At 49.2% G+C, this 25,718-nt stretch overlaps 1 protein-coding gene across 1 annotated transcript; it reads left to right on the top strand.

The window, feature by feature from the left end:
* Positions 1-5,662: 5,662 nt before the first annotated feature.
* On the top strand, positions 5,663-25,391 carry LOC134339528 (zinc finger and BTB domain-containing protein 3-like). Its single transcript, XM_063036127.1, has 2 exons — positions 5,663-5,803; positions 23,686-25,391. The coding sequence occupies exon 2, from the start codon at positions 23,752-23,754 to the stop codon at positions 25,186-25,188; it is 1,437 nt and encodes a 478-aa protein (XP_062892197.1). The 5' UTR covers positions 5,663-5,803; positions 23,686-23,751; the 3' UTR covers positions 25,189-25,391.
* Positions 25,392-25,718: the final 327 nt, after the last annotated feature.

The raw sequence follows: 25,718 nt of genomic DNA, 5'->3' as shown, positions 1-25,718 counted from the left end.
CTCTCCTTCTCCGGCCTGACCACCGGCTTCTCCTTCTCCAGACAGACCACCGGAATCTCCTTCTCCGGCCTGACCACCGGAATCTCCTTCTCCGGCCTGACAGCCGGAATCTCCTTCTCCAGCCTGACCACCGGCTTCTCCTTCTCCAGCCTGACCACCGGAATCTCCTTCTCCAGCCTGACTACCGGCCTCTCCTTCTCCAGCCTGACTACCGGCCTCTCCTTCTCTGGCCTGACTACCGGAATCTCCTTCTCCAGCCTGACCACTGGCCTCTCCTTATCCAGCCTGACCACCGGAATCTCCGTCTCCAGCCTGACCACCGGAATCTCCGTCTCCAGCCTGACCACCGGAATCTCCTTCTCCAGCCTGACCACTGGCCTCTCCTTCTCTGGCCTGACCACCGGAATCTCCTTCTCCAGCCTGACCACCGGAATCTCCTTCTCCGGCCTGACCACCGGAATCTCCTTCTCCGGCCTGACTACCGGAATCTCCTTCTCCAGCCTGGCCACTGGCCTCTCCTTCTCCGGCCTGTCCACCGGCCTCTCCTTCTCCAGTCTGACCACCGGCCTCCCGTCTCTAGCCCGAGCAGTCAGTAAGTAAGTCTGAGGCCTTTATCAGCTTAGTGTTGGGAGTATTGTGGGCAGTGCTGGTCCCCCATAACAGGAAGGTTGTGGAGACTCTGAAGAGGGTGAGGAATTAGTTCAGCAGGACACTGCCTCGATTAGAGTGAATGAGCTAATGAGAGGCAGGACAATCCTGGGTTGGGTTCGGAGGAGGGATAGGAGCCTGAGGAGCCACACTCCACATGTTAGAAACAGCTGATTTCTGAACGGCCCATGAACACTCCCTCAGTATTCATTTTCTGAACTATGTATTCATTTTATTGTTTTGTTACTGCAATTAACAGTAATTTCTTTATGTCTTGCACTGCGATTGGTTGTCCTTCGAATCTGACAATGACCGGAATTGAATTGGCTTTATTTTGTACATCCCTCATACACGTGAGGAGTACAAATCTTTTATGTTACGTCTCCGTCTAAATGTGCAATTATAATAATTTATAATAAATAGTATCTACAACAGAACAGTCAATATAACATAGAAATACAATTGTATCAGCGTGAATTAATCAGTCTGACGGCCTGGTGGAAGAAGCTGTCCCGGAGCCTGTTGGTCCTGGCTTTTATGCTGCGGTACCGTTTCCCGGATGGTAGCAGCTGGAACAGTTTGTGGTTGGGGTGACTCGGGTCCCCAGTGATCCTTCGGGCCCTTTTTACGCACCTCTCTCTGTAAATGTCCTGAATGGTGGGAAGTTCCCACCTACAGATGTGCTGGGCTGTCCGCACCACTCTCTGCAGAGTCCTGCGATTGAGGGAGGTACAGTTCCCATACCAGGCAGTGATGCAGCCAGTCAGGATGCTCTCAATTGTGCCCCTGTAGAAAGTCCTTAGGATCTGGGGGCCCACACCAAACTTCTTCAACCGTCTGAGGTGAAATACGTGCGGGAGAATTTTTGAAGTGGAAAAGCTGTTGCGCAGGGAAGTTCCACTTTTGATGGCAGAGGTCCCCGTCCAGTGGTAGGGTTGCCATCACAACTGGGATCCTGCTTGGCCGTGACGTCTTCTGCGCCTTGTCATGCCCTTCGGTCCCCGTGTAGCATTGCAGAACCGCCTGCCTGGCCTTGGATCTCACTGTAGATCTCATCTGCTCGGTCTGCCGCAGCTGATTTCACATGCTGGGACAGGCATGTCCTTATCTCACTAGGGTACGAGGCCACTGGCTGCCCTACCCTGCCCTGTAGTTACTTACTGACCGTTACTCCGCTGGCGTTTCGGGCAGCAATGGAGGTCCTCCATCTCTGCCGGTGTTCAGGGCTTCCTTCATCGTGTCAGTAGCTTCCTCTGGGTTTTCACTCCTGTCAGTCCCGGGTGGAGACTCAGGAATACCGTCACACTCAGATGTAGAAGGGTTCTTCATTGCTGTTTCCCTAACAGTTTTGTTCGACCAGTCAGGGTTGTTGGCCCTGAACCTGGAGGACCGGTGTGGCCACTCTTAGTCTGACCTCTACCCTTCGACCTGTTTGGCACGGGTGACCCTCACCAAGAGCCAAAGCACAAAGCCCTGACGCCAGCCGGCGGTAAATCTCCAGGTGGACGAGACACGCAAGCCATCAAACGCAAAGAGAAGGTTGTGGTCCTCTTGGAGCATAGTTCAGAGATTATAAAACGAATTCTGGAGGGCTGGAGGCTGAGAGACCTGATAGAAGTTTTTTTTTTGTAATTCAATTTTTTATTATTATTTATTCTTATTTTACAAAGCAGAACAGCATGTCATAGAGCAGATAGAGCACCACATTTACACAGCCATCCCATGACAGGAAAACAAGCAAAACTTAGAGACAGAAGGAAGTCCTAATTTAAGTTTAAATCAACATACAACCAAAATTGATCCCACGTGTCTTGCACTTTTCCCTCACTGTTAATTCTTCCCAACACGTGTTCATATGATGAAATCTTAATCATTTCCCCAGTCCATTCCTTCACAGTGGGACGTCTGGGTTTTTTCATGTTTTGCAATATAAATCTTGCGGCTGTGATGAGACCCACCCTTAAAATAGTGAATTTGTCATTGTTTATGTTCGGTATCATTGTCCGATCACCCAGGAGACAAAGCCATGGGCACAAGGGTAGTGTGGAACCCGACCAATTCCCCAACAGATCAAGAACTTTACACCATACCAGACATTCACCGCTCTGAGTAAAACACTTACCCGCTGGAATTTAGAAGATTGAGGGGGGATCTGATTGAAACATATAAAATTCTAAAGAGATTGGACAGGCTAGATGCAGGAAGATTGTTCCCGATGTTGGGGAAGTCCAGAATGAGGGGGTCACAGTTTCAGGATAAAGGGGAAGCCTTTTAGGACCGAGATGAGGAAAAACCTCTTCACACAGAGAGTGGTGAATCTGTGGAATTCTCTGCCACAGGAAACGGTTGAGGCCAGTTCATTGGTTATATTTACGAGGGAGTTAGAAATGGCCCTTGTGGCTAAAGGGATCGGGGGTATGGAGGGAAGGCTGGTACAGGGTTCTGAGTTGGATGATCAGCCATGATCATAATAAATGGCGGTGCAGGCTCGAAGGGCCGAATGGCCTACTCCTGCACCTATTTTCTATGTTTCTAAAATGGACGAACCATGGAACACTTCCAAATCATGTGAAAATATGTGCCCACCTCATTTTTACATTTCCAGCATACATTATTATCAACAATCCCCACTTTATACACAAACAACAGGAATTCTGCAGATGCTGGAAATTCAAGCAACACACATCAAAGTTGCTGGTGAACGCAGCAGGCCAGGCAGCATCTATAGGAAGAGGCGCAGTCGACGTTTCAGGCCGAGACCCTTCGTCAGGACTGTCCTCTTCCTATAGATGCTGCCTGGCCTGCTGCGTTCACCAGCAACTTTGATGTGTGTTGCCCACTTTATACAGTCTAGTTGGTGTCCAATAATATCTGTGTACTATCTTATATTGAATAAATTTCCCTCTCGCTTCCCTAATATGTCCACCCACATTTGATAAAATATTTGACCACTCATTATCTTCAGTATTGCTTCCAAGATCCTTCTGCCATACTGCTTTGAGATTGTTACACGATTCACCCACAGAGTGCTTGAACATTTTATAAAACACTGATGCTGTATGAACTTCCTGTGGTAATGAAGTACTGAGGTAAGGAGGAGAAGATGGCGGCGCGCGCGGCCTCTCCGGTGAATGATGTCTGTAATCTGTCAAGTAGGGTGCCGTGCACAATTCTTATTTGATGGAGATGGATGTGAGAGTACGGAGGAACATCTGGAGAAACTTCTGAAATGCCCGCTTCACTGCTGCTGCTACTGTGTGGTAACCGGAATCTCCGGAGCAGAAGGCCCCGAATCCTTGGCTTTGCTTGTTTCAGCGGCCGGGGCGAGGTCGAAGGTGCTCGGCAGAGGATAGCGCTCGGGAGGCTGTATCGGAGGGGCTGGTCAGAGGCTCGAAGTTTTCGGACGGATGGACTGAGGGTCGGCTGCTCTCAAGGCATCGGCAAGTTGACGGTGCCTGGAGGTTTATGGCAGGGAGTTTCTCCCTTTTGCCGCCTGCTATCGGGGACTCGGGAGTAGATCGACTTGGGGACTTTGAGACTTTGTACCGTGTCCATGGTTTGTTCTTCATCAAATTATGGTATTGCTTTGCACTGCTGTAACTATATGTTATAATTATGTGGTTCTGTCAGTGTTAGTCTTTAGTTTGTCCTGTTTTCTGTGATATCACTCCGGAGAAACATTGTATCATTTCTTCATGCATGTATGCATTTCTAAAGGACAATAAAAGAGGACTAAGTGTTCTCGTAATCTAATGTATTCAGTTAAAGGGTTACTTTGTGGGTCATCGTTCTTGAATATGCTACTAATGCAATGTCTTATTTGCAAATACTTCCAAAAATTCCCTTTATCTACAAAGTTGTATTTCCTCTGCAAATCCACATACGACATAAAAATCCCATTCCCATAGAGATCACCAACCGTATTTAACCTTCCGTTCTTTCCAGTACACCATTCTTTTCCCAATGCATATCTCAGGGTTATTCCAGAGCGAGGAGTATAACTGGTTTAAATGTGACATTCTACAAGCCTTATGAATTGTACTCCACACGCTCCTTGAGTGAGATAGCATAGGATTTAGATTAGTCTTGTTTTCCACATGTTGTGAGAGGATGTTAAGGGGTGAATGTGGTGCAGCCAGGCTCCGTTCTATAATTATCCAATCTAAATCAACATCAGCCCTGTCCCAATGTTTCTGATAGACGTTTATAAGACTATGAGGTGGAATGGCTGCTCAGAAGGTTTTTTTCCCCCCACGGTGGAAGTGTCAAGTGCATTGAAGTGGGAGAGGGAACATTTAACAGAGGTGTGTGGGGCAAGTTTTGTTTTAGTACGCAGAGAATGGTGAATTGCTGGAGCGTGCAAGCCGACACAATAGAGGCAACTCAGGAACCCGGAGGGTCAGACAGCATCCATGGAGGGGAGAAAACAGTTGATATTTCAGTCTGAGAGCCAACATCAGGACTTTAAGAAGGCCTGTTAGCAGGGAATAAAGTGGTTTAATCTGGCATCGTGTCCAGCACGGACATTGTGGGCCGAACGGCCTGATCCGGTGTTCACTGCTCTATTTTTAGCTCTCTGTGCCATCCTTTGGCCACACAGAGCCAGGCACCTGAGCCCAGCTTTCCTGGCTCAGGACTCGGTTCAGCCGACCAGGGCCGCCGTTCTGCCCCGCGGCGGATGCTGTCCCACTCCAGAGGGTGCCGTTCGCTCTTCCCACCGCCAGGGCGGCGCCCGCGCGCCGCCGTTGCCATGGCAAGGTCCCAGGTCTCGCGAGAGCCGCTCACTTCCGGCGGGGTTGGCGGGTGTTGGGCGGGGGAGGGTTTACGGGCGCTTCGAGGCGGTGGCGGCGACGGATCGCGGCGGGAGCGGAAGCGGCTGTCAGGGGTGAGGGGAAACCGACCGTGGGGTGCTGAGGTCCCGGGACAGTGCCCCGTGTGAGGGCCTCGGTGCCGCCCGCAGGCCCCGTACCGCCGCCGTTCGGCTTTTTCCTTTGTATTTTTGTTACCCGGCAGCGTTTTGTGGAAGCGGCCAATCACCGGGCGAGAACGCGCCTGATCGACAGCGGCGCAGGCCAATCCGGGCCAGGAGTCCGGGCTCTGGACGACGCCCATTGGCGGGTTGGACGGAGAGCCCACGCCAATCGCCGAGGAGTGGGTGGGTCTTTTTCTCTGTCTGGCGGAGGGAAAGGGGGGCGAATGGCCAATGGGGAGAGGGGAGGAGGGTCACCCGGCCAATGGGGAGAGGGGAAGGGGGCATTTGACCAATGGGGAAAAGGGAGCGGGGCACTTGGCCAATGGGGAGAGCGGGAGGCAGGCATTTGGCCAATGGGGAGAGCGGGAGGGGGGCACTTGGCCAATGGGGTGAGGGGAGATAACTGGCTAGCGGGGTATGGAAGGGCATCTGGTTAATGGGGATAGAAGAGGTGGCAACTGGCCAATGGGAGAAGGGACGGGCCTTATGGCCAATGGGGAACAGAGAAGGAGATCTCTGGCCAATGGGGAACAGAGAAGGGGGCCTCTGGCCAATGGGGAACAGAGAAGGGGGCCTCTGGCCAATGGGGAAAAGAGAAGGGGGCCTCTGGCCAATGGGGAAAAGAGAAGGGGGGCCTCTGGCCAATGGGGAACAGAGAAGGGGGGCCTCTGGCCAATGGGGAACAGAGAAGGGGGGCCTCTGGCCAATGGGGAACAGAGAAGGCCGTTGTCTGGTCAATGGTCAGAGACAATTCGTCCTTGGTGAAGGGAGAGTGGATATTTGCTGTAATGGAGAGGAGGTAATGGGACAACCCCCCAGCCAAGTGGAGGAAAGGCAAATTGTAGGAGGCCAACGAAGTCAGCTTCTCCACTATCCATCAAGAGCATGGCTGGCGCAGTCTTGCTTATCCCGTTGAACCAGTTGCGTTGTCCCTCCCCCCCACTCACCAGAGAGCCTGTTGCACGAATCTTTGCTGGTTGCCACCTTCAGCTGTCCGGGGAGGGGATCTTCCTCCTCCCCTCCACCTCTCCACCTGGAACGAGCGACCCCTTATTCTGATACCTTTTCTCTCCCCCTCCCCCACCCCCAAGATCTTATGAATGCCTTTAATTCTTCTGCAGTGCGGAATGTTCCAGAAACTCCTCAAGCCGGCCGGCCTCTGCGCCCCCGACTGCGTTGCCTTAATGTCACCTCCTGCACTCTGGAGGAACGGAATTGTTCAGTCTCGGGCTGTGAATTTGCATGGGCGGTTTGTTCAGCTCCTGGCCGGCTGAGTTAGAGCATATCAGTACAGTACAGGCCGCAGCCCACAATGCACCGAACATTTAAGATCAGTTAATGCCTCCCTCCATTTTCCTTCTAAGCATCTGCCTAAGAGTTTCTTAAAATGGCCCTAATGTAGCTGACTCTACCAGCACCCCGACAGAGAATTCCAAGCACACTTGCTCTGTCAACCAACCCCCATACTACCTTAAAATGATGTCCCCACATATTAGTCATTTCCATCTTGGAAAAAAGTCTGGCTATCCACTCAATCTACGCCTCTTATCTCTCATCCTCCTTTGCTCCAGCCCTAGCTCTCTCAACTTATCAGCATAAGACATGACCTGTAGTCCAGGCAGCATCCTGGAAAATCACCTGGATTGTCGACAGTGCTTTCAGCAGTGGCATCTCGGCGATCAGTAGCCTGATAAGACGTAGCTCCCTCAGGTTCGCCCACCGAGCAGCAAGGCAGCGACTTCACAGCAGTTTGGTGCTTTGAGCAGAGGCCAACCAGTCGTCAGGATTGATCGGCAAGAGCAAATTCAAATAAGGCTGGGGCAAGTGGAGCGGCCATTGTCGGAGAGGTCAGAGTTAGAGCAGAAACGTTTAGGCTTCAGTCAGAGAAGGCAAAAAAAAAAGCTGTAGGTAGAGGTTTCTTCCCCCATTCTCAGTTAGAACAGTAGAGATGCCAGGCAGGATAGTTGAATGCTCCTCTTGCAGGATGTGGGAAGGCAGGGAGACCTCCGTTGTCCCTCATGACCACCCTTGCAAGAAGTGCGTCCCGCCGCAGCTTCTGACAATCCGCATTAAGGAGTTGGAGATGGAACTGGATGAACTCCGGAGCATTCGGGAGGCTGAGGAGGTGATGGACAGGACAGACAGAGAGGTAGTTACACCCAAGGTGCAGGACGCAGGAGACTGGATGATAGGATGGGAAAAGGGGTAGTGCAGAGTACCCCTGGGGCTGTCCCCCTCAACGACAGGTATACAGCTTTGAATGCTGTTGGGCAGTGGGGGGTGGGGAATGTCGTAGCAGAGGTCAGGTCTCCGTCTCTGTGACTCAGAAGGCAAAGCGGGAGAAGAGGCGAGCTGCAGTGACAGGGGATTCGTTAGTCAGGGAAACAGGAAGGAGGGACGAGAAAAAGGTTCCCTGGCAATAAGTTGCTTCCTGGGTGCCAGTGACCGGGACTTGGATTGAGTTGTCAGCATTCATAAGTGGGAGGGTGAACAGCCAGAGATCATGGTCCATGTAGGTACCAATGACACGGGTAGGACGAGTGATGAGGTTCTGCAGCGGGAGTTCAGGGAGTTGGGGGCTAAGTTAAAGAGCCAGACTACCAGGGCTGTGATCTCAGGATTGCCACCCGTTCCACGTGCCGGTGAGGCCAGAGCTAGGAGGATTATACCGTTTCGCGTGTGGCTAAGGATTTGGTGTAGAAGGGAGAGCGTAAGATTTTTCGATCATGGCCTTCCTTGCAGGGAAGGTGTGATCTGTACAGGAGGGACGGTTTTGAACCTGAACTGGAGGGGTACTAATCCTAGCAGGAAGGTTTGCTAATGCTGCACCGGGGGGGGGGGGGGTGTTGGTTGAAATTTGGTTAAGAGTACCAGAACAAATAGTGGAGTGACTGGTTGTGGCGACAGATATAGTTAAGACAGTCAGGACAGACTGGAGAAATCAACCAGTGAGAGGTGTTATGGGTGAAACTGAGAAATAAGAAAGGTATGACCATGTTAATGGGACTATATTATAGACCACCCAACAGTCCGAGGGATTTAGAGGAACAAATTTGTAGAGAGATCACAGACTGTTGCAAGAAACAGAAGGTTGTGATAGTAGGTGATTTTAACTTTGCACATATTGACTGGGAATCCCATACTGTAAAAGGACTAGATAGGATAGAGTTTGCCAAATATGTTCAGGAAAGTTTCCTTCATCAGTGCATAGAAGTCCCAACGAGAGATATTTGATCTATGGGGAATGGGGCAGGGCAGGTGACAGAAGTTTGTGTAGGGGAACACTTTCCATCTGGTGATCACAATGCCATTAGTTTCACAGTAAATGTGCAAAAAGAGAGGTCTGGTCCTCGAGTTGAGATTCTAAATCGGAGAGAGGCCAACTTTGATGGTATCAGGAAGGATCTGGCAAGTGCTGATTGGGACGGGCTGTTTTCTGGCAAAGGTGTACTTGGTTAGTGGGAGGCCTTCAAAAGTGAAAATTTGATCATGCATAGCTTGTTTGTGCCCTGGGGCCCTGGCAGAGATATTTAAATCATCCTTAGCGACAGGTGAGGTACCAGAGGATTGGAGGACAGCCAGTGTTGTTCCACTGTTTAAGAAAGGCGCTAAGAGAAAAAGCAGGAAATTATAGGCCGGTGAGTCTGACACCAAAAGTGGGAAAGTTTTTGGGTTTCAAGAGATATTGAGGCCCTGGTTAAGGAAATAAAAGGGAATGCAGAGCAGGTATAGGCGGGTAGGAACAAATGAGGCCCTTGAGGAGTGTAAGAAATGCAAGAGAACACTTAAGAAGGAAATCAGGAGGGCTACAGGAAGGCATGGGGTTGCTCTAGCAGACACAGTGAAGGAGAATCCAAAGGGATTCTGCAGATATGTTAAGAGCAAAAGGATTGCAAAGGACAAAATTGGCCCGTCTGGCAGATCAGAGCGGTAATCCATGTGTGCAGCCAAAGCAGATGGGGGAGATATTAAATTCATTTTTTGCATCTGTATTTACTCGGGAGACGGACACAGAGTCTGTAGAAGTGAGGTAAAACAGCATCAACTTCCTGGGCTCTGTACAGATTACCGAGGGCGAGCTGTTTATTGTCTTGAGAGAAATTAGGGTGGATAAGTCGCCAGGGGCTGACTGGGTGTCCCCTCAGACCCTGCAGGAGGCAGGTGCAGATATTGCCGGGACCCTAGTACAGATATTTAAATCATCCTTAGTGACAGGTGAGGTACCAGAGGATTGGAGGGCAGCCAGTGTTGTTCCACTGTTCAAGGAAAGCTTCTGGCCCACTGGCCTTCATAAATCAAAGTATTGAGTACGGGATGGGATGTTGTGTTGAAGTTGTATAAGACATTGGTGAGGCCTAATTTGGAGTATTGTGTGCAGTTTTGGTCACCAACCTACAGGAAAGATGTAAACAAGATTGAAGGAGTACAGACAAAATTTACAAGGATGTTGCCGGGTCTGGAGGACCTGAGTTATATGGAAACATTGAATAAGTTAGGACTTTATTCCTTGGAGTGTAGAAGATTGAGAGGAGATTTGATAGGGGTGTACAAAATTATGAGGGGTACAGATAGGGTAAATGCAAGCAGGCTTTTTCCACTGAGGTTGGGTGGGGCTCCAACCAGAGGTCATGGGTTCAGGGTGAAAGGTGAAAAGTTAAGGGAAACCTGAGGAGAAACTACTTCATTCAAAAGGCCCTGAGAGTGTGGGTAGCACAAGTGACGCACATGAGCTCGATTTCAACGTTTAAGAGACATTTGGATGGGTACATGGATGGTAGGGGTGTGGAGGGCGCTGGTCCCGGTGCAGATCAGTGGGAGGGGGCAGTTTAAATGTTTTTGGCTTGGGCTGGAGGGCCTGTTTCTGTGCTGTACTCCTCTATGACCCGAAATCTCCACATCCTCCCTGTAATAAGGCAACCACAGCCGAGCACAAAACTCCCAAAGTGTGGTCTAAACAGGGTTTTATAAGCCTGCAGTATTACCTCACAGCCTGTGAGCTCCATCCCGCCTTCCTAACAATGTTATCGGCCCGTGCGGCAACTTTGAGAGATCTGTGGACATGGACCCCAAGATCCCTCTGTTCCTTCCACGCTTCTGAGAACCTCGCTGTTAACCCTGTATTCTGCCTTCTGGTTCAATCCTCTGCAGTGAGTCTCTTCACACTTCTCCTTGGGCCACTTCTCCATTTCCTCCTGCATTTCCAGTCTCTGGGTGTATCTGAAGCGGAGGTTGATAGTTTCTCGACTAGTCAGGGCATCAAAGGTTACGGGTGCAGGCAGGAGAATGGAGTTGAGAGGGAAAATACATCAGCAGTGATTGAATGGCAGAGCAGACTCGATGGGCCAGATGGCCTAATTCTGCTCCTGTGTCTCGTGGTCTTGTGTCTAATGTGTCTCCCATAATGATAATGTGGATATTTGAATTTCCAGCATTTGCTGAATCTCCTGTGTTTATGTATCAAACCTTTCCTCTTTGATGCTCCCTACCCCTTCTAATAAACAATTAACCTTGCTCGACAGTATCTGCAGCTACTCGTGTCTCATGCACTTCAGAGTCAGAGTCAGGTTTATCATCACCGGCGTATGTCGTGAGATTTGTTCGCTTAGCAGCGGCGGCACGGTGCTATATACAGACTGTTAAATAGTTAATTTAAAAAATAGCCGAGCAAAAACAGAAATTTAAAAACTGAGGTTGTGATCATGGGTTCAATGTCCGTTTAGGAATCGGATGGCAGAGGGGAAGGAACTGTTCCTGAATCGCTGAGTGTGTGCCTTCAGGCTCCTGTACCTCCTCCCTGATGGTAGCAATGAGAAGAGGGCATGTCCTGGGTGACGGGGGTCTATAATGATGGACGCTGCCTTTCTGAGGCACCGCTCCTTGAAGATGTCCTGGACACTACGGAGGCTGGTGCCCATGATGGAGCTGACTGAGTTTGCAACTCCCTGCAGCTTACTTTGATCCTGTGCAGTAGCCCCCACCCCCCCACCATACCAGACGGTGATACAGCCTGTCAGAATGCTTTCCACGGTACATTTGTAGTTTTCGAGTGTTTTTGGTGACAAACCAAATCTCCTCAAACTCCTAATGAAATGTAGCTGCTGTCGTGCCTTCTTTGTCGCTGCATCGATACGTTGCGGCCAGGTTCGATCCTCAGAGATATTGACTCCCAGGAGCCCGGAATTGCTCACTCTCCCCACTTCCGATCCTTCTGAGGGGATTGGTTCGCGTCCCCTCGCCTTACCCTTTTCTGCAGTCCACCATCGGCTCTTGGACCCCACCTCCCTGTTCAACGCAGCGTGCTGCCACCTCACTCCATTTAAATAATAATCTGGATCGCCTTGCATGTTCCGAGCTTGCTCAATCAGTTAACTTTGCAGTCTTCTCATACAGAGTCATGGAAAGGCACTGTATATTGAATTTTGCGAGGCCTAGGTAGAGTGAACGTGCAGACGATGTTTCCTATAGTGGGGGAGTCTGGGACCAGAGGGCACAACTTCCTCATACAAAGACATCCCTTTAGAACAAAGATGAGGAGGAATCTCTTTAGCCAGAAGGTGGTGAATCTGTGGAATTAGTTGCCACAGACGGCCGTGGAGGCCAAGTCATTGCATGTATTTAAAGCAGAGCTTGATGGGTACTCGATCTGTTGGGGAGTCAAATGTTATGGGGCGAAGTCAGGAGACGGGAATAAGTAATCAGCCAAACTGGAATGATGGCACAGACTCAATGGGCCAAATGGCCTAATTCTGCTCTTATGCCTTAGGACTTTATTATAAATCTTTAAAAAGGCCATTTATTTCATTGGGTCCATATTGGTTCCCTTCAGACTGTCTTCTAGCATGAAGTCTGAAGCAAAATAATTATCCCAAATCACAAGCCGGTTCCCATTATTAATTCCCAAATCTCACCCCCGAAGGGAGCAACATTAACTTTAGTTATTTGCGATTTTATATACCAGCAGAAGATCTTACTCCTGTTTTATTTTATATTACTTACATTGGCTTTTGCTCTTTCTAGCTGTGCACTGAAAGTATTGCTTTAAAAAAGCAACTATAAATATGCTCTTTGAAAATTAAAAGAATCACCAATAGTTATTCCAGTCCCTTATTTCTTAAGCCTCCAGTATTTCTTAATTTGTATTCTGTTCTGCAGTACACCTTACACACAAGAGATTCTGCAAATGGTGGAAAACCAGAGAAGCTCACACGAAATGCCAGAGAAACTCAGCAGGTTCGACAGCTTCTGTAGAGGGAAATGAACAGTCGACATTTCAGGCCAAGCTCCTGTCCTGATGAAGGGTCTCGGCCTGAAACATCGACTGTTCATTCCTTTCCATAAATGCTGCCTGACCTGCTGAGTTCCTCCAGCATTTTCTGTGAGTTACTATGGTACATCTGCTGGGGCATCTTTGCAGCACTCCCACCTGGGTCTTCCTACCAATTCTACCAAAATGATTCTTTAAGTTGTCCTGTAAGTTAATAGGCTGGTTATAGGGTCATAACCCTTTGGCCCATCTAGTCTGTGCTGAGCCATTTTTTCTGTCTACTCCCATCCACCTGCACTGGGACACATCCCTCCATACCCCTACCATCCATGTACCTAGCCAAGTGTTTCCCATCCTTTTTAAGCCCAACGCCCCCCTGCCCAAAACCACCTTCATACTTGCCAATATCAGGCACAATATACTTTCCAGTGCTCCCATAGTGTAAAAACATGTCTACCATATGCCAACATGAGAAAAAATGATTCTGCTTTAAATTTTTATTTGTCTTGAAAACTAGCTGTACGCTGTACAGCAGCTTCAATATCAATGCGATCCTTGAGCCTGGTGGTTTTTGGCAAGATTTGAAATATCTGCTTCAAATTCTGACAGCAAAAGCCTCAAGTCCCCACAAGTAACAATGTCCAAATGGTTTCAGTTTTTTGTGTATGTGGTTCACTGCACTGAAGCCTCTTGCAACAAGATAGGAGGTTGGAAATGCAATGAAGAGCAGTTTGGCTCTTCTCCAAAGACCAAGAAACTTTGTATGACAATGCAGCCGCATACCACAAAATCTTAATATTTTTGAAAAGCATTTTTGATTCTTTATCATTCTGAATTTTAATAATTTCTTCTTGCAAGCTCTCTTCCTGTTCTTCCACCTTGCAAAGAAATGGGTTAATTACCCTGCCCAGAATCTCTAGATCGTTCAAATCCTTGAATTGATTCTGAAAAACCTTCTTCAGTGACTGCAGGTGTAAGCAGTACTCTTGCAAATCACCGTCTGTGAAAGAGTGCCATACTTTCCATGCAGGGAAACGATGAGAATATTCTTCTCCCAATGCTTTGCTTCTGTGTTTCTAATTTTCTGATAAAAGTGGACAACTGCACTTTTTGCCTGGATTAAATTGGAATTCTCACCCAGCAATTTCATTTTTAGAATGTTCGTTTTGTCATACAGATCGACTAGGTCTGCCACATCTCCATGTAGAAGTTTAATCTTGTTTCCCCAGCTCTTGCTGACTTTGAGCAAAAATCCAACCACAGTGTCAAAAAGATCAAAGAAACATTTTAAGCAGCAGGCCTTTGACTGCCAACACACTTCAGTGTGAAGAAGCGAGCGTTCAAACTCTTCATCGTTATCTCGGCATAACTCCGCTATTTAATGGATGAGCTTTAATTTTGTTGGCAGCAGATATTACAAGAGTCATGCTTGAAAAAAAGTCACTGGTTGAGGGTTTTAGCTGCGAGATGTTGACGATGAATTACACAATGGATTGCAAACAGGCTTGGAATTTCTCTTTTCATAATTGCCACTAAACCAGCGTGGCGACCTGACATATAGTAGTCCAAGTGATTCAGAAGAATTCATGTTCCCAACCGAACTACTTTTGTCCTCAATATACATTTTGACTCGTAGATTAATTCTCCATAGATATTTGTTTTTAACTTACAAAAGAGAATCTCTTTGTAAACTTATATATTTTTGATAAATCGTACATATGCCATCAGCAAAGCCTCATTGTCTCGCACAGTTGACTCATCCAGTTGTATCCCAAATTCTGTTTTTTGTAGCTCTGTGCTTAGTTGTTACTCAATGTCTTCATTCATTTTGTCAATACGACGAACTACAGTTATTACTCAGAGGAATTGATTTTAAATACAGGTATCCATTTTGAGAACAGTTCTGAGCACTTCTATCAAGGTCATTTTTACCTTTCTTGGCAAAGTGTGTGCAAAGCTTTTCAAATGCTTCTTTTATCTTCTGGAACTGAGTAATACCATAAGTGGCCTTTTCAGGGTGTCTTTTACAGAAATGTTCCTGCAATCTTGATGGTTTCATGGCTTCATTAGACAGTACAGTATTACAAAGAAGACACATGGGGCTTTGCTGATCTGACGGGAACGAAATAAAATCATACTCCAAGTGTGTAAAATCGAACTGACGCACTTTCTGTAGTTTCTGTTTCTAAGCAGGATTAGAATTCAAGGCATCACCGCCTTCGAACTCATAGAGATAGCACCATACGTATTTATCCATCATGAATGGGGCTAAATTAAAATAAAAACTGAACACAAACTGGGAATGTCTGTCGGATGTTGACGACGGCAGCGAGCTGACATGGATGGAACGATAGTAGTGACACGCAAAGGAACGGTGAGGCGAAGATGAAGACGATCACAACAGCAAAAATTGACAAGGATTCAGATTGGTATCTGAGTGCTAGTCGGGATACAGCTGGTGTTTGGCAAGCTACCTTTACACTATTCCAGTTAGCGCGATTGACCCATCATGTAAGGTCTCGTAGTCCCCAAAGATGGTCCTTGACTGCACATCTGAAGCCGCGTTCGCTTTGAACAAGAAGAATCCTTGGGGTCGACAGGTTCACTGATTGGCTCTATTTCACCATTTGGTTCCGGCCAGCGCTGTTTCATTGCGCGATCTGCTTTCCGTAGATCTGTAGAGAAAGTTGAGAGGGTGTACTTGACTTACCAACTGTTAAATTACCTGAACTTGTTCCGTGCCGTGAGTCAAAGGGAACTGTTGGACACTCTGGATGCTAATTTATGCATCTCCAAATAATATCTGTTTGGTTGGTAAGTTGGGATGAGATTGCCAAGTTTCAGACACGTGACCAAGAGCTATGGTTCTTCCTGTGTTCCAGTTTCTCACCCTTTTTTTTGGAAGTACCTGCTCTACCAACAGCCGATCAGGTCTCGTGCCTCAAGTTAGGGTGTTGCTTACCGCTCTCCCAAATCTCGAACGACCCCGACGACTTCTGTTTCCCCTTAGGACACGTGACCACTCCAGTTGGGAATCACGTACCCATCTAAACTTCTCTTAAATGTTGAAATCGAGCTCGCATGCCCCACTTGTGCTGGCAGCTGGTTCCACACGTTCACGACCCTCTGAGTGAAGAAGCTTCCCCTCATATTCCCCTTAAACTTTTCACCCTTAACCCATGACCTCTGGTCCCACCCAACCTCAGTGGAAAAAGCCAGCTTGCACTTACCCTATCTGTACCCCTCATAATTTTGTATACCCCTATCAAATCTCCTCTCAGTCTTCTACGTTCTAAAGGACACAGTCCTAACCTATTCAATGTTTCCTTATAACTCAGGTCCTCCAGACCCGGCAACATCCTTGTAAATTTTCTCTGTACTCCTTCAACCTTACTTGCATCTTTCCTGTAGGTAGGTGACCAAAACTGCACACAATACTCCAAATTCGGCCTCACCAACGTCTGATACAACTTCACCTAAGAAGGCATATAGTGTAGAGGCCTTCATTAGACAGGGGAGTAAATTCAAGAGTTGAAGGGTAATGCTGCAGCTCCATAAAACTCTGGTTAGACCACACGCAGAATCTTGTGTTCAGTTCTGGTCGCCTCGTTATAGAATGTTGACTGGGTGTGTAAGAGATTTACCAGGATACTGTCTGGATTAGAGGGCATGTCTTATGAGGATAGGTTGGAGCGAAGCAGGATTAGAGGTGTACAAGATGATAAGAGATATATATTTCGAGTGGACAGCCAGAGACTCTTTTCTCAGGACAGAATTGGCTAATACGAGGGGGCAGAGCTTTCAGGTGATCAGAGGAAAGTATAAGGGGAGATGTCAGAGGTAGGTTTTCTTCACCGAGTGGGTGGTGTGGAAGGCACTGCCGGGGTGGTGGTAGGGGCAGATACATCAGGGAGATTTAAAAATGAGACTCGGATGAAAGAAAAGTGGAGGAATGTCCGGGAGGGAAGGGTTAGATTGAGCAGGTCAAAAGGTCGGTACAACATTGTGGGCCGAAGGGCCTGTACTGGGATATTCATCTTGTTTTCCAGTCCTGATGAAGGGCCTCGGCCCGAAACGTCGACTGTTTACTCTTTTCCATAGACGCTGCCTGGCCTGCTGAGCTCCTCCGGCATTTTGTGTGTGTTGCTTGGATTTCCAGCACCTGCAGGTCTTCTCTTGTTTGCGATGTTAGGTTCTATGTTTGGAAGTTGAGTGTAAGGGGAAGGTGTACCCGTAAAGGACAGACCCTTCACAGTGTTGATGGGGTCCAAGTCCATCGCTCCCCGGAAGTAAGTAGATCAGGCGGTAAAGATGCCACACAGCTTGGTTGCGGGGCACCGAGCAGGAGGTGGTGGGGTAGCTGTATGAAACTTTGGCTGGGCTGCATTTGGCGTGTTCTTCGCAGTTCCGGTTGCCCCATTTTGGTGGCGGCTTTGGAGGGGGTGCAGAAGAGGCTCTGCCTGGGTTTTGAAATACGTTTACCAAGAGGTTTGTTTTTTCTGGTGTGCTGGAGGCTGAGGGGAGAGCTGATGTAACGTACGAGACACAGACATAGAGCAGACAGTCAGTCTTTTGCCCAAGGTAGAAATGACAAACAGAGTACAAGGTAATCTTTATTATTAGAGTGCATATATGTCACCATATACAACCCCGAAGATTCATTTTCCTGTGGGCATCCTCAGCAAATCTATAGAATAGTAACTGTAAACAGGATCAGTGAAAGATCAACCAGAGTGCAGAAGACAACAAACTGTGCAAATGCAAATATAAATAAATAGCAATAAATAACGAGAACATGAGATAAAGAGTCCTTAAAGTGAGATCATTGGTTGTGGTGAATGGGCGAGTGAGTGTAGTTATCCCCTTTTGTTCAGGAGCCTGATGGTTGAGGGGTGGTAACTGTTCCTGAACCTGGTGGTGCGAGTCCTGAGGCTCTTGTACCTTCTATCTGATGGCAGCAGTGAGAAGAGACCACGGCCTGGGTGGTGGGGGTCTCTGATGACGGACGCTGCTTTCCTACGACAGCATTTCGTGTAGCTGTGCTGAATGGTTGGGAGGGCTTTACCCGTGATGGACTGGGCAGAATCCACTTTTGGAGGATTTTCCATTCAAGGGCACTGGTGTTCCCACACCAGGCCGTGCATTTAACAAAAGAAGGGGAAAGTTTAGAGGAGACTTGTGGTGTGGGGGTGGGGTGGGATTTGTTCTTTTGTTCAGAGGGTGGTCAGTGCCAGGGCTGGTGGAGGAGGCAGATAGGACAGAGCTGGTTAGGAGGCTGTTAGAAACGTGATATGCGGAGAACGGGGTGACCAATGTACTGTTTATTTTGGTTTGATAGTGGACACACACACGTAGTGGGCTGAAAGGCCTGTGCTGTACTTTATTGTATTGTTGCTCTTGTTGGGAAGATGGGACCTGTTCCGACGATACGGGTTTCACCTGAACTGGGGGGGGGACTAATATCCTTGCGGGAAGGTTTGCTAGTGCTGCTCCAGGGGGTTTAAACTAGATTTGCAGGGGGAGGGGAACCAGAGTGTTAGAGCAGATAGTGAGGTGGAGGAGGATAAAGGTCATGCAAGGACTGCAAGTACAGTGCATGGAGTAAAGCCAGATCTAACATATAAAGAGGCTTTGAGGAAAGAGAAACAGAATAAAGGGTGTAAAGGTAGGAAGGTAGAAGGGCTAAAGTGCGTGTACTTCAATGCAAGAAGCATCAGGAACAAAGATGATGAACTGAGAGCTTGGATACATACATGGAATTATGATGTAGTGGCCATTACAGAGACTTGTCTGGCACCAGGGCAGGAATGGATTCTCAATATTCCTGGATTTCAGTGCTTTAAAAGGGATAGAGAGGGGGGAAAAGGAGAGGAGGGGTAGCATTACTGGTCAGAGATACTATTACAGCTACAGAAAGGGTGGGTAATGTAGCAGGATCCTCTTTTGAGTCAGTATGGGTGGAAGTCAGGAACAGGAAGGGAGCAGTTACTCTATTGGGGGTATTCTATAGGCCCCCTGGTAGCAGCAGAGATACAGAGGAGCAGATTGGGAGGCAGATTTCAGAAAGGTGCAAAAGTAACAGGGTTGTTATCATGGGTGACTTTAACTTATTGATTGGCACCTGATTAGTTCCAGTGGTTTAGACGGGGCAGAGTTTGTTAGGTGTGTCCAGGACGGATTCCTGTCACAATATGTTGACAGGCCGACCAGGGGGAATGCTATACTATATCTAGTATTAGGTAATGAACCGGGTCAGGTCACAGATCTCTCAGTCAGGGGACAGTGACCACCACTCCCTGGCCTTTAGCATAATCATGGAAAAGGATGAAATCAGAGAGGATAGGAAAATTTTTAATTGGGGAAGGGCAAATTATGAGGCTATAAGGCTAGATCTTGCGGGTGTGAATTGGGATGATGTTTTTGCAGGGAAATATACTATGGACTTGTGGATGATGTTTAGAGATCTCTTGCTGGATGTTAGGGATAAATTTGTCCCGGTGAGGAAGATAAAGAATGATAGGGTGAAGGAACCATGGGTGACTAGTGAGGTGGAAAATCTAGTCAGGAGGAAGAAGGCAGCATACATGAGGTTTAGGAAGCAAGGATCAGGTGGGTCTATTGAGGAATATAGGGAAGCAAGAAAGGAGCTTAAGAAGGGGCTGAGAAGAGCAAGAAGGGGGCATGAGAAGGCCTTGGCGAGTAGGGTAAAGGAAAACCCCAAGGCATTCTTCAATTATGTGAAGAAAAAAAGGATGACAGGAGTGAAGGTAGGACCGATTAGAGATAAAGGTGGGAAGATGTGCCTGGAGGCTGTGGAAGTGAGCGAGGTCCTCAATGAATACTTCTGTTCATTATTCAACAATGAGAGGGAACTTGATAATGGTGAGGACAATATGAGTGAGGTTGATGTTGTGGAGCATGTTGATATTAAGGGAGAGGAGGTGTAGGAGTTGTTAAAATACATTAGGGCAGATAAGTCCCCGGGGCCTGATGGAATATTCCCCAGGCTGCTCCACGAGGCGAGAGAAGAGATTGCTGAGCCTCTGGCTAGGATCTTCATGTCTTCGTTGTCCACGGGAATGGTACCGGAGGATTGGAGGGAGGCGAATGTTATCCCCTTGTTCAAAAAAGGTAGTAGGGATAGTCCAGGTAATTATAGACCAGTGAGCCTTACGTCTGTGGTGGGAAAGCTGTTGGAAAAGATTCTTAGAGATAGGATCTATGGGCATTTAGAGAAACATGGTCTGATCAGGGACAGTCAGCATGGCTTTGTGAAGGGCAGATCGTGTCTAACAAGCCTGATAGAGTTCTTTGAGGAGGTGACCAGGCATATAGATGAGGGTAGTGCAGTGGATGTGATCTACATGGATTTTAGTAAGGCATTTGACAAGGTTCCACACGGTAGGCTTATTCAGAAAGTCAGAAGGCATGGGATCCAGGGAAGTTTGGCCAGGTGGATTCAGAATTGGCTTGCCTGCAGAAGGCAGAGGGTCGTGGTGGTGGGAGTACATTCAGATTGGAGGATTGTGACTGGTCGTATCCCACAGGGATCTGTTCTGGGACCTCAACTTTTTGTGATTTTTATTAACAACCTGGATGTGGGGGTTGGCAAGTTTGCAGACGACACAAAGGTTGGTGGTGTAGATAGTGTAGAGGATTGTCGAAGATTGCAGAGACATTGATAGGATGCAGAAGTGGGCTGAGAAGTGGCAGATGGAGTTCAACCCAGAGAAGTGTGAGGTGGTAACTTTGGAAGGACAAACTCCAAGGCAGAGTACAAAGTAAATGGCAGGATACTTGGTAGTGTGGAGGAGCAGAGGGATCTGGGAGTACATGTCCACAGATCCCTGAAAGTTGCCTCACAGGTGGATAGGGTAGTTAAGAAAGCTTATGGGGTGTTAGCTTTCATAAGTCGAGGGATAGAGTTTAAGAGTCGCGGGGTAATGATGCAGCTCTATAAAACTCTGGTTAGGCCACACTTGGAGTACTGTGTCCAGTTCTGGTCACCTCACTATGGGAAGGATGTGGAAGCATTGGAAAGGGTACAGAGGAGATTTACCAGGATGCTGCCTGGTTTGGAGAGTATACATTATGATCAGAGATTAAGGGAGCTAGGGCTTTACTCTTTGGAGAGAAGGAGGATGAGAGGAGACATGATAGAGGTATACAAGATAATAAGAGGAATAGATAGAGTGGATAGCCAGCGCCTCTTCCCCAGGGCACCACTGCTCAATACAAGAGGACATGGCTTTAAGATAAGGGGTGGGAAGTTCAAGGGGGATATTAGAGGAAGGTTTTTTACTCAGAGAGTGGTTGGTGCGTGGAATGCACTGCCTGAGTCAGTGGTGGAGGCAGATACACTCGTGAAGTTTAAGAGACTACTAGACAGGTAGATGGAGGAATTTAAGGTGGGGGGTTATATGGGAGGGAGGGTTTAAGGGTCAGCACAGCATTGTGGGCCGAAGGGCCTGTAATATGCTATGATTTCTATGTTCTAACTGGGGTAGTTGCACCTGTGACAGGCTGATCACATAGACTGTAGAAACATACAGTACAGGAACAGGCCCTGTGGCCTGCGATGTTGTGCTGATTTAATTAGACTCGTATCCAGCACCTAACTAAACAAGTCGCTTTTGCCCAGGTAATACCCAGGTGGCTCCATTCTCTGCACATTCATGAGGCTACCTAGGAGCCCCGATCGTACTGCCTGCAGCACCACGCCTGGCAACGCACTCCAGGCATCCACCACTCTCTTGTGTGTTTTTTAAAAAGATGAGACACGAAAGAGCGACACAAAATGCTGGAGGAACTCAGCAGGTCAGGCGGCATCTCCAGAGGGGAATAAACCATCAATGTTCTCGACTGAGGCTTTCATCAGCATGGATTTAATCCTCTCCCTAGATTCTGCCTGGCCTGCTGAGTTCTTCCAGCATTTTGTGTGTGTTGCACTGAGGAGGGGGATAAAAGACTTGGCCCGTGCATCTCCTTTGAACTTGACCCCTCTCACTTTCAATTGACCATAAGACAAAGGAGAAAGATTAGACCATTTACCTCGTCGTGTCTGCTCCTTTATTCAATCTTGCCTGATTTATTTTCTCTCTCAACCCTATTCTCCTGCCTTCTCCCTGTAACCTTTGACACCTGGAGAATTCAAGATCTACTCAATAAACAAGGAATCTCCAATCCTGCCAAAGGGTCTTGGCATGAAATGTCGACTGTACTCTTTTCCATAAATGTTGCCTGACCTGCTGAGTTCCTCCAGCATTTTGTGTGTGTTGCTTTCAATATTCGATAGGTTTCAATGAGATTCCTTCCTCATTCATCTAAATTCCAATGAGTCCAGGCCCAGGGCCATCAAACACTCCTCATGCATTAAAGATTAGCTTAATTTGTCATGCGTTTATCGAAACAGGAAAACATAAACTGTGTTGGTCACTGTTGCAAACGCTGGAGTTCACTTTAAGGGTTGTACCAGGCAATCCGCGTGGGTCGCCATGTTTCCTCCATAGCATGCCCACAACTCCCTAATGCTAACCCGTACGACGTGGGACTGTGGGAGGAAACCCACGCGGACACAGGGGGTTGGCATATAAAACTCCTCACAGGACAGCAGCGGGAATTGAACGCGGGTCGCTTGGCGCAGTAGAGCGTTATGCTGACCACTGCGCTATCGTGCTGCCCTTTTGTCCCTGGGATCATTCTCGTGAACATCCCCTGGATCTTCTCCCAAGGCCAACGCTTCCCTTCTTCAATAAGGGGCTCAAAATGCACGCTCTCTGAAACCCAGAGCAACACACACACACACACACACACACACACACACACACACACACACACACAAAATCAGCAGGTCAGGCTGCATCTACTGAGAGGAATAAACAGTTTAGAGTTGAGACCCCTCATTGGCACTCACTAGACATTTAATATTGATGTCCTGACACAGGGTAGAAATAGCCAAGGTAATTGGAGAGAGGTATAGGTGGACGTCAGAGATTTTTTTAAAACAGAGAGTTGGGGGTGTGTGGAACGCACTGCTACGGGTGGTGATCGAGGCAGATACATTAGGGGCTTTTCAGAGGCTCTTAGATAGGCACGTGAATGACAGAAAAATGGAGGGGTCATTGGGTTCTATGGGAGGGGTATACACTGAGTGGCCACTTTATTAGGTACACCTGTACACCTCGTTAATACAAATGTCTGATCAGCCAATCTTGTGGCAGCAACTCTATGCATAAAAGCATGCTGACGTGGTCAAGAGGTTCAGCTGTTGTTCAGACCAAACATCAGAATGGGGAAGAGATATGATCTGAGTGACTTTTGACTGTTGGTGCCAGATGGGGTGGTTTGAGTATCTCAGGAAGTGCCAATCTGCTGGGACTTCCGCGCGCAACGGTCTCTGGGGTTTACAGAAAACGGGTGTGAGAAACAAAAGGACATCCAGCTAGCGGCAGTTCTGAGGGAGAAAACGCCTTGTTAATGGGAGAGAGGTCAGAGGAGAACGGCCAGACTGGTTCAAGCTGACAGTAACTCAGATAACCACCCGTTACAACAGCGGTGTGCAGAAGAGATTATCTCTGAACATGTCGAACCTAGCAGTGGGTGGGCTACAGCAGCAGAAGGTCACAAGCATACTAACAGTGGCCACTTCATTAGGTACGGGAGGTACCCATTAAACTGGCCACCAAGTGTACGTGGTTGTGTACTGGCTGTGTTGGGGGGGGGGGGGTTCGATCGGTTTTGGAGTAGCACAACATTGTGGGCCGAACGGTCTGACCCGCCCCTCTCTCTGTCTGCCCCGCAGAATGACGACGGTCTGGAGCCAGGCGAGGAGGCAGTGAGAGGCACCACACCGCCAGCCCCAGCCCCCATGGAGTTCCCGGAGCACGGGCGGCTGTTGCTGCAGAGCCTGCGGGAGCAGAGGCACCAGGGCTTCCTGTGCGACTGCACGGTGCTGGTGGGGCCGGTGCAGTTCCAGGCGCACCGCGCCGTGCTCGCCACCTTCAGCACCTACTTCCACATGTTCTACAAGGAGGAGGCAGCGGCGGCGGGCAAGCGGGATGTGGTGGAGCTGGACGACGAGATCGTCACGGCGCCCGCCTTCTCCCTGCTGCTCGAGTTCATGTACGAGGGCCGGCTGCGCTTCTGCAGTGCCCCGACCGAGGACGTGCTGGCGGCCGCCAGCTTCCTGCACATGAACGACATCGTCAAGGTGTGCAAGACGCGGCTGAAGGCGCGGGCGATGGCCGAGGCGGACAGCACCCGCAAGGAGGACGAGGCGCTGGTGGGCGCCTCCGGTCCCGGGGCGTCCCACCTCTCCGCGTCCTACAGTGGCGTGGTCCCTGCCCGCCTCCCGGTCCCCGAGGCGGCCCGCAGCGAGGAGACGGCGGCGGCGTCGGTCTTCCAGCCCGGGGCCGAGCACCAGTGGCCCTCGGATCCGGCTGACACCACCCAGCCGGGCATGGAGACCGAACTGTACTCGGCCAAGGTGGAGAACGTCCTCGCCAGCCCCTGCTCCTCCACCGAGTCGGCGCTGCACAGTGCCAGCCGTTCACTGGAGGTGGCTGGTGGTCCCTGGCAAGGTGAGGCAGAAGCCGGAGGGGCCGGCCCCGGCTCCCCGGCCCCCCCCGGCACCCAGGGGCGGCTTCGGCCGGCCGTTGAGGGCGGCCGACACAGAGGAGGAGCGGCTGAGGAGGAGGAGGAGGAAGGCAAGTGCGAAGGGGAGGAGGGCGACCTCATCACCGTAAAGGTAGAGGACGATCTGTTCTCGGACGACGAGCAGGCCGAGGAGCCAGGGCCCCCGTTGGACGACGCCTTCCAGCAGCCAGAGCCCCAGCCAGCCGGCCACATCGTCATTTCCGACGAGGACGAGATGCCGCCCGAGGAGGACGCCTACCCGGGCCAGGGGCTGTACTGCAGCGGACTGACGGCGGACGGCAAGTCATACCCCGAGATGGTCAGCCCCGGGCCGCTGGCCCTCTCGGCCAAACTGTACTTCCAAGACCTGCCTCCCCCGCCAGGGTCGGAGGACGAGCTGCCCACCTGCACGGCCTGCGGCAAGACCTTCTCGTGTACCTACAGTCTGAAGCGGCATGCCCTGGTGCACACCCGGGAGAGGCCGCACAGCTGCCGCTTCTGCCTACGCCGCTACTCGCAGTCCGGCGACCTGTACCGCCACATGCGCAAGTACCACAACACCCACGTCTCCTCGTCGCCCACCCCCAGCGCCAGCACCTCCACCAGGCAGGACAACACCAGCGGGAGCTGGAAGTGGATGGACAAGCCCCCCTCGGAACAGTGGAAGTGAGCTCCCCTCTTCCCCCCCCGCCTGCGTTTTCGCAAGTGACATTTGGACGATTTTCCGTGTTACAGAGTTCTACATTTGGAAAAAAATCACACACAAAACAGAAAAAAAAATCTTTTAATATATGTTATATATGCACTGGTCATCCTGTAAAATAAACCCATTTTAAATTAAATTCATTCCAGAGAGAAGTGATGCAAGGTTGTATGTCAGAGGAAAGCGTGTGGGTCTAATAAATAGTTTCTTCCCCTTTTCTTTTTTTTGGTCAGATGAGATCACCTCTTGGTCTAAATATGTCGAACAATCTCCACAATGCACCCGGTGCCTGTTAACGTTTTCCTCTTGTAAAGTTGGCTCTGCGCTGAGGAGAGATTTTCCCGGTGTAAACGTTGGCGCGAACGCCACCTATGAACGGCCCCAAGTCGGGCTGCGGGAAGGAGGAGTGTCGAGCAACCCCGTCCCGTGAGAAAAAAAGACCCAGAGCTACAGCCTCACCCCCGGGAGAGGAAGCACCTCCGCCGGGAAGACGTACA

Source organism: Mobula hypostoma, chromosome 30 (assembly GCF_963921235.1).
Source record: "Mobula hypostoma chromosome 30, sMobHyp1.1, whole genome shotgun sequence".
Lineage (NCBI taxonomy): Eukaryota > Metazoa > Chordata > Chondrichthyes > Myliobatiformes > Myliobatidae > Mobula > Mobula hypostoma.
This window is presented reverse-complemented; position numbering and strand designations above follow the sequence as displayed.

Coding starts and splice junctions, on each gene's coding strand:
- LOC134339528 (XM_063036127.1), top strand. CDS start 23,752: ATGGAGTTCCCGGAGCACGGGCGGCTGTTGCTGCAGAGCCTGCGGGAG.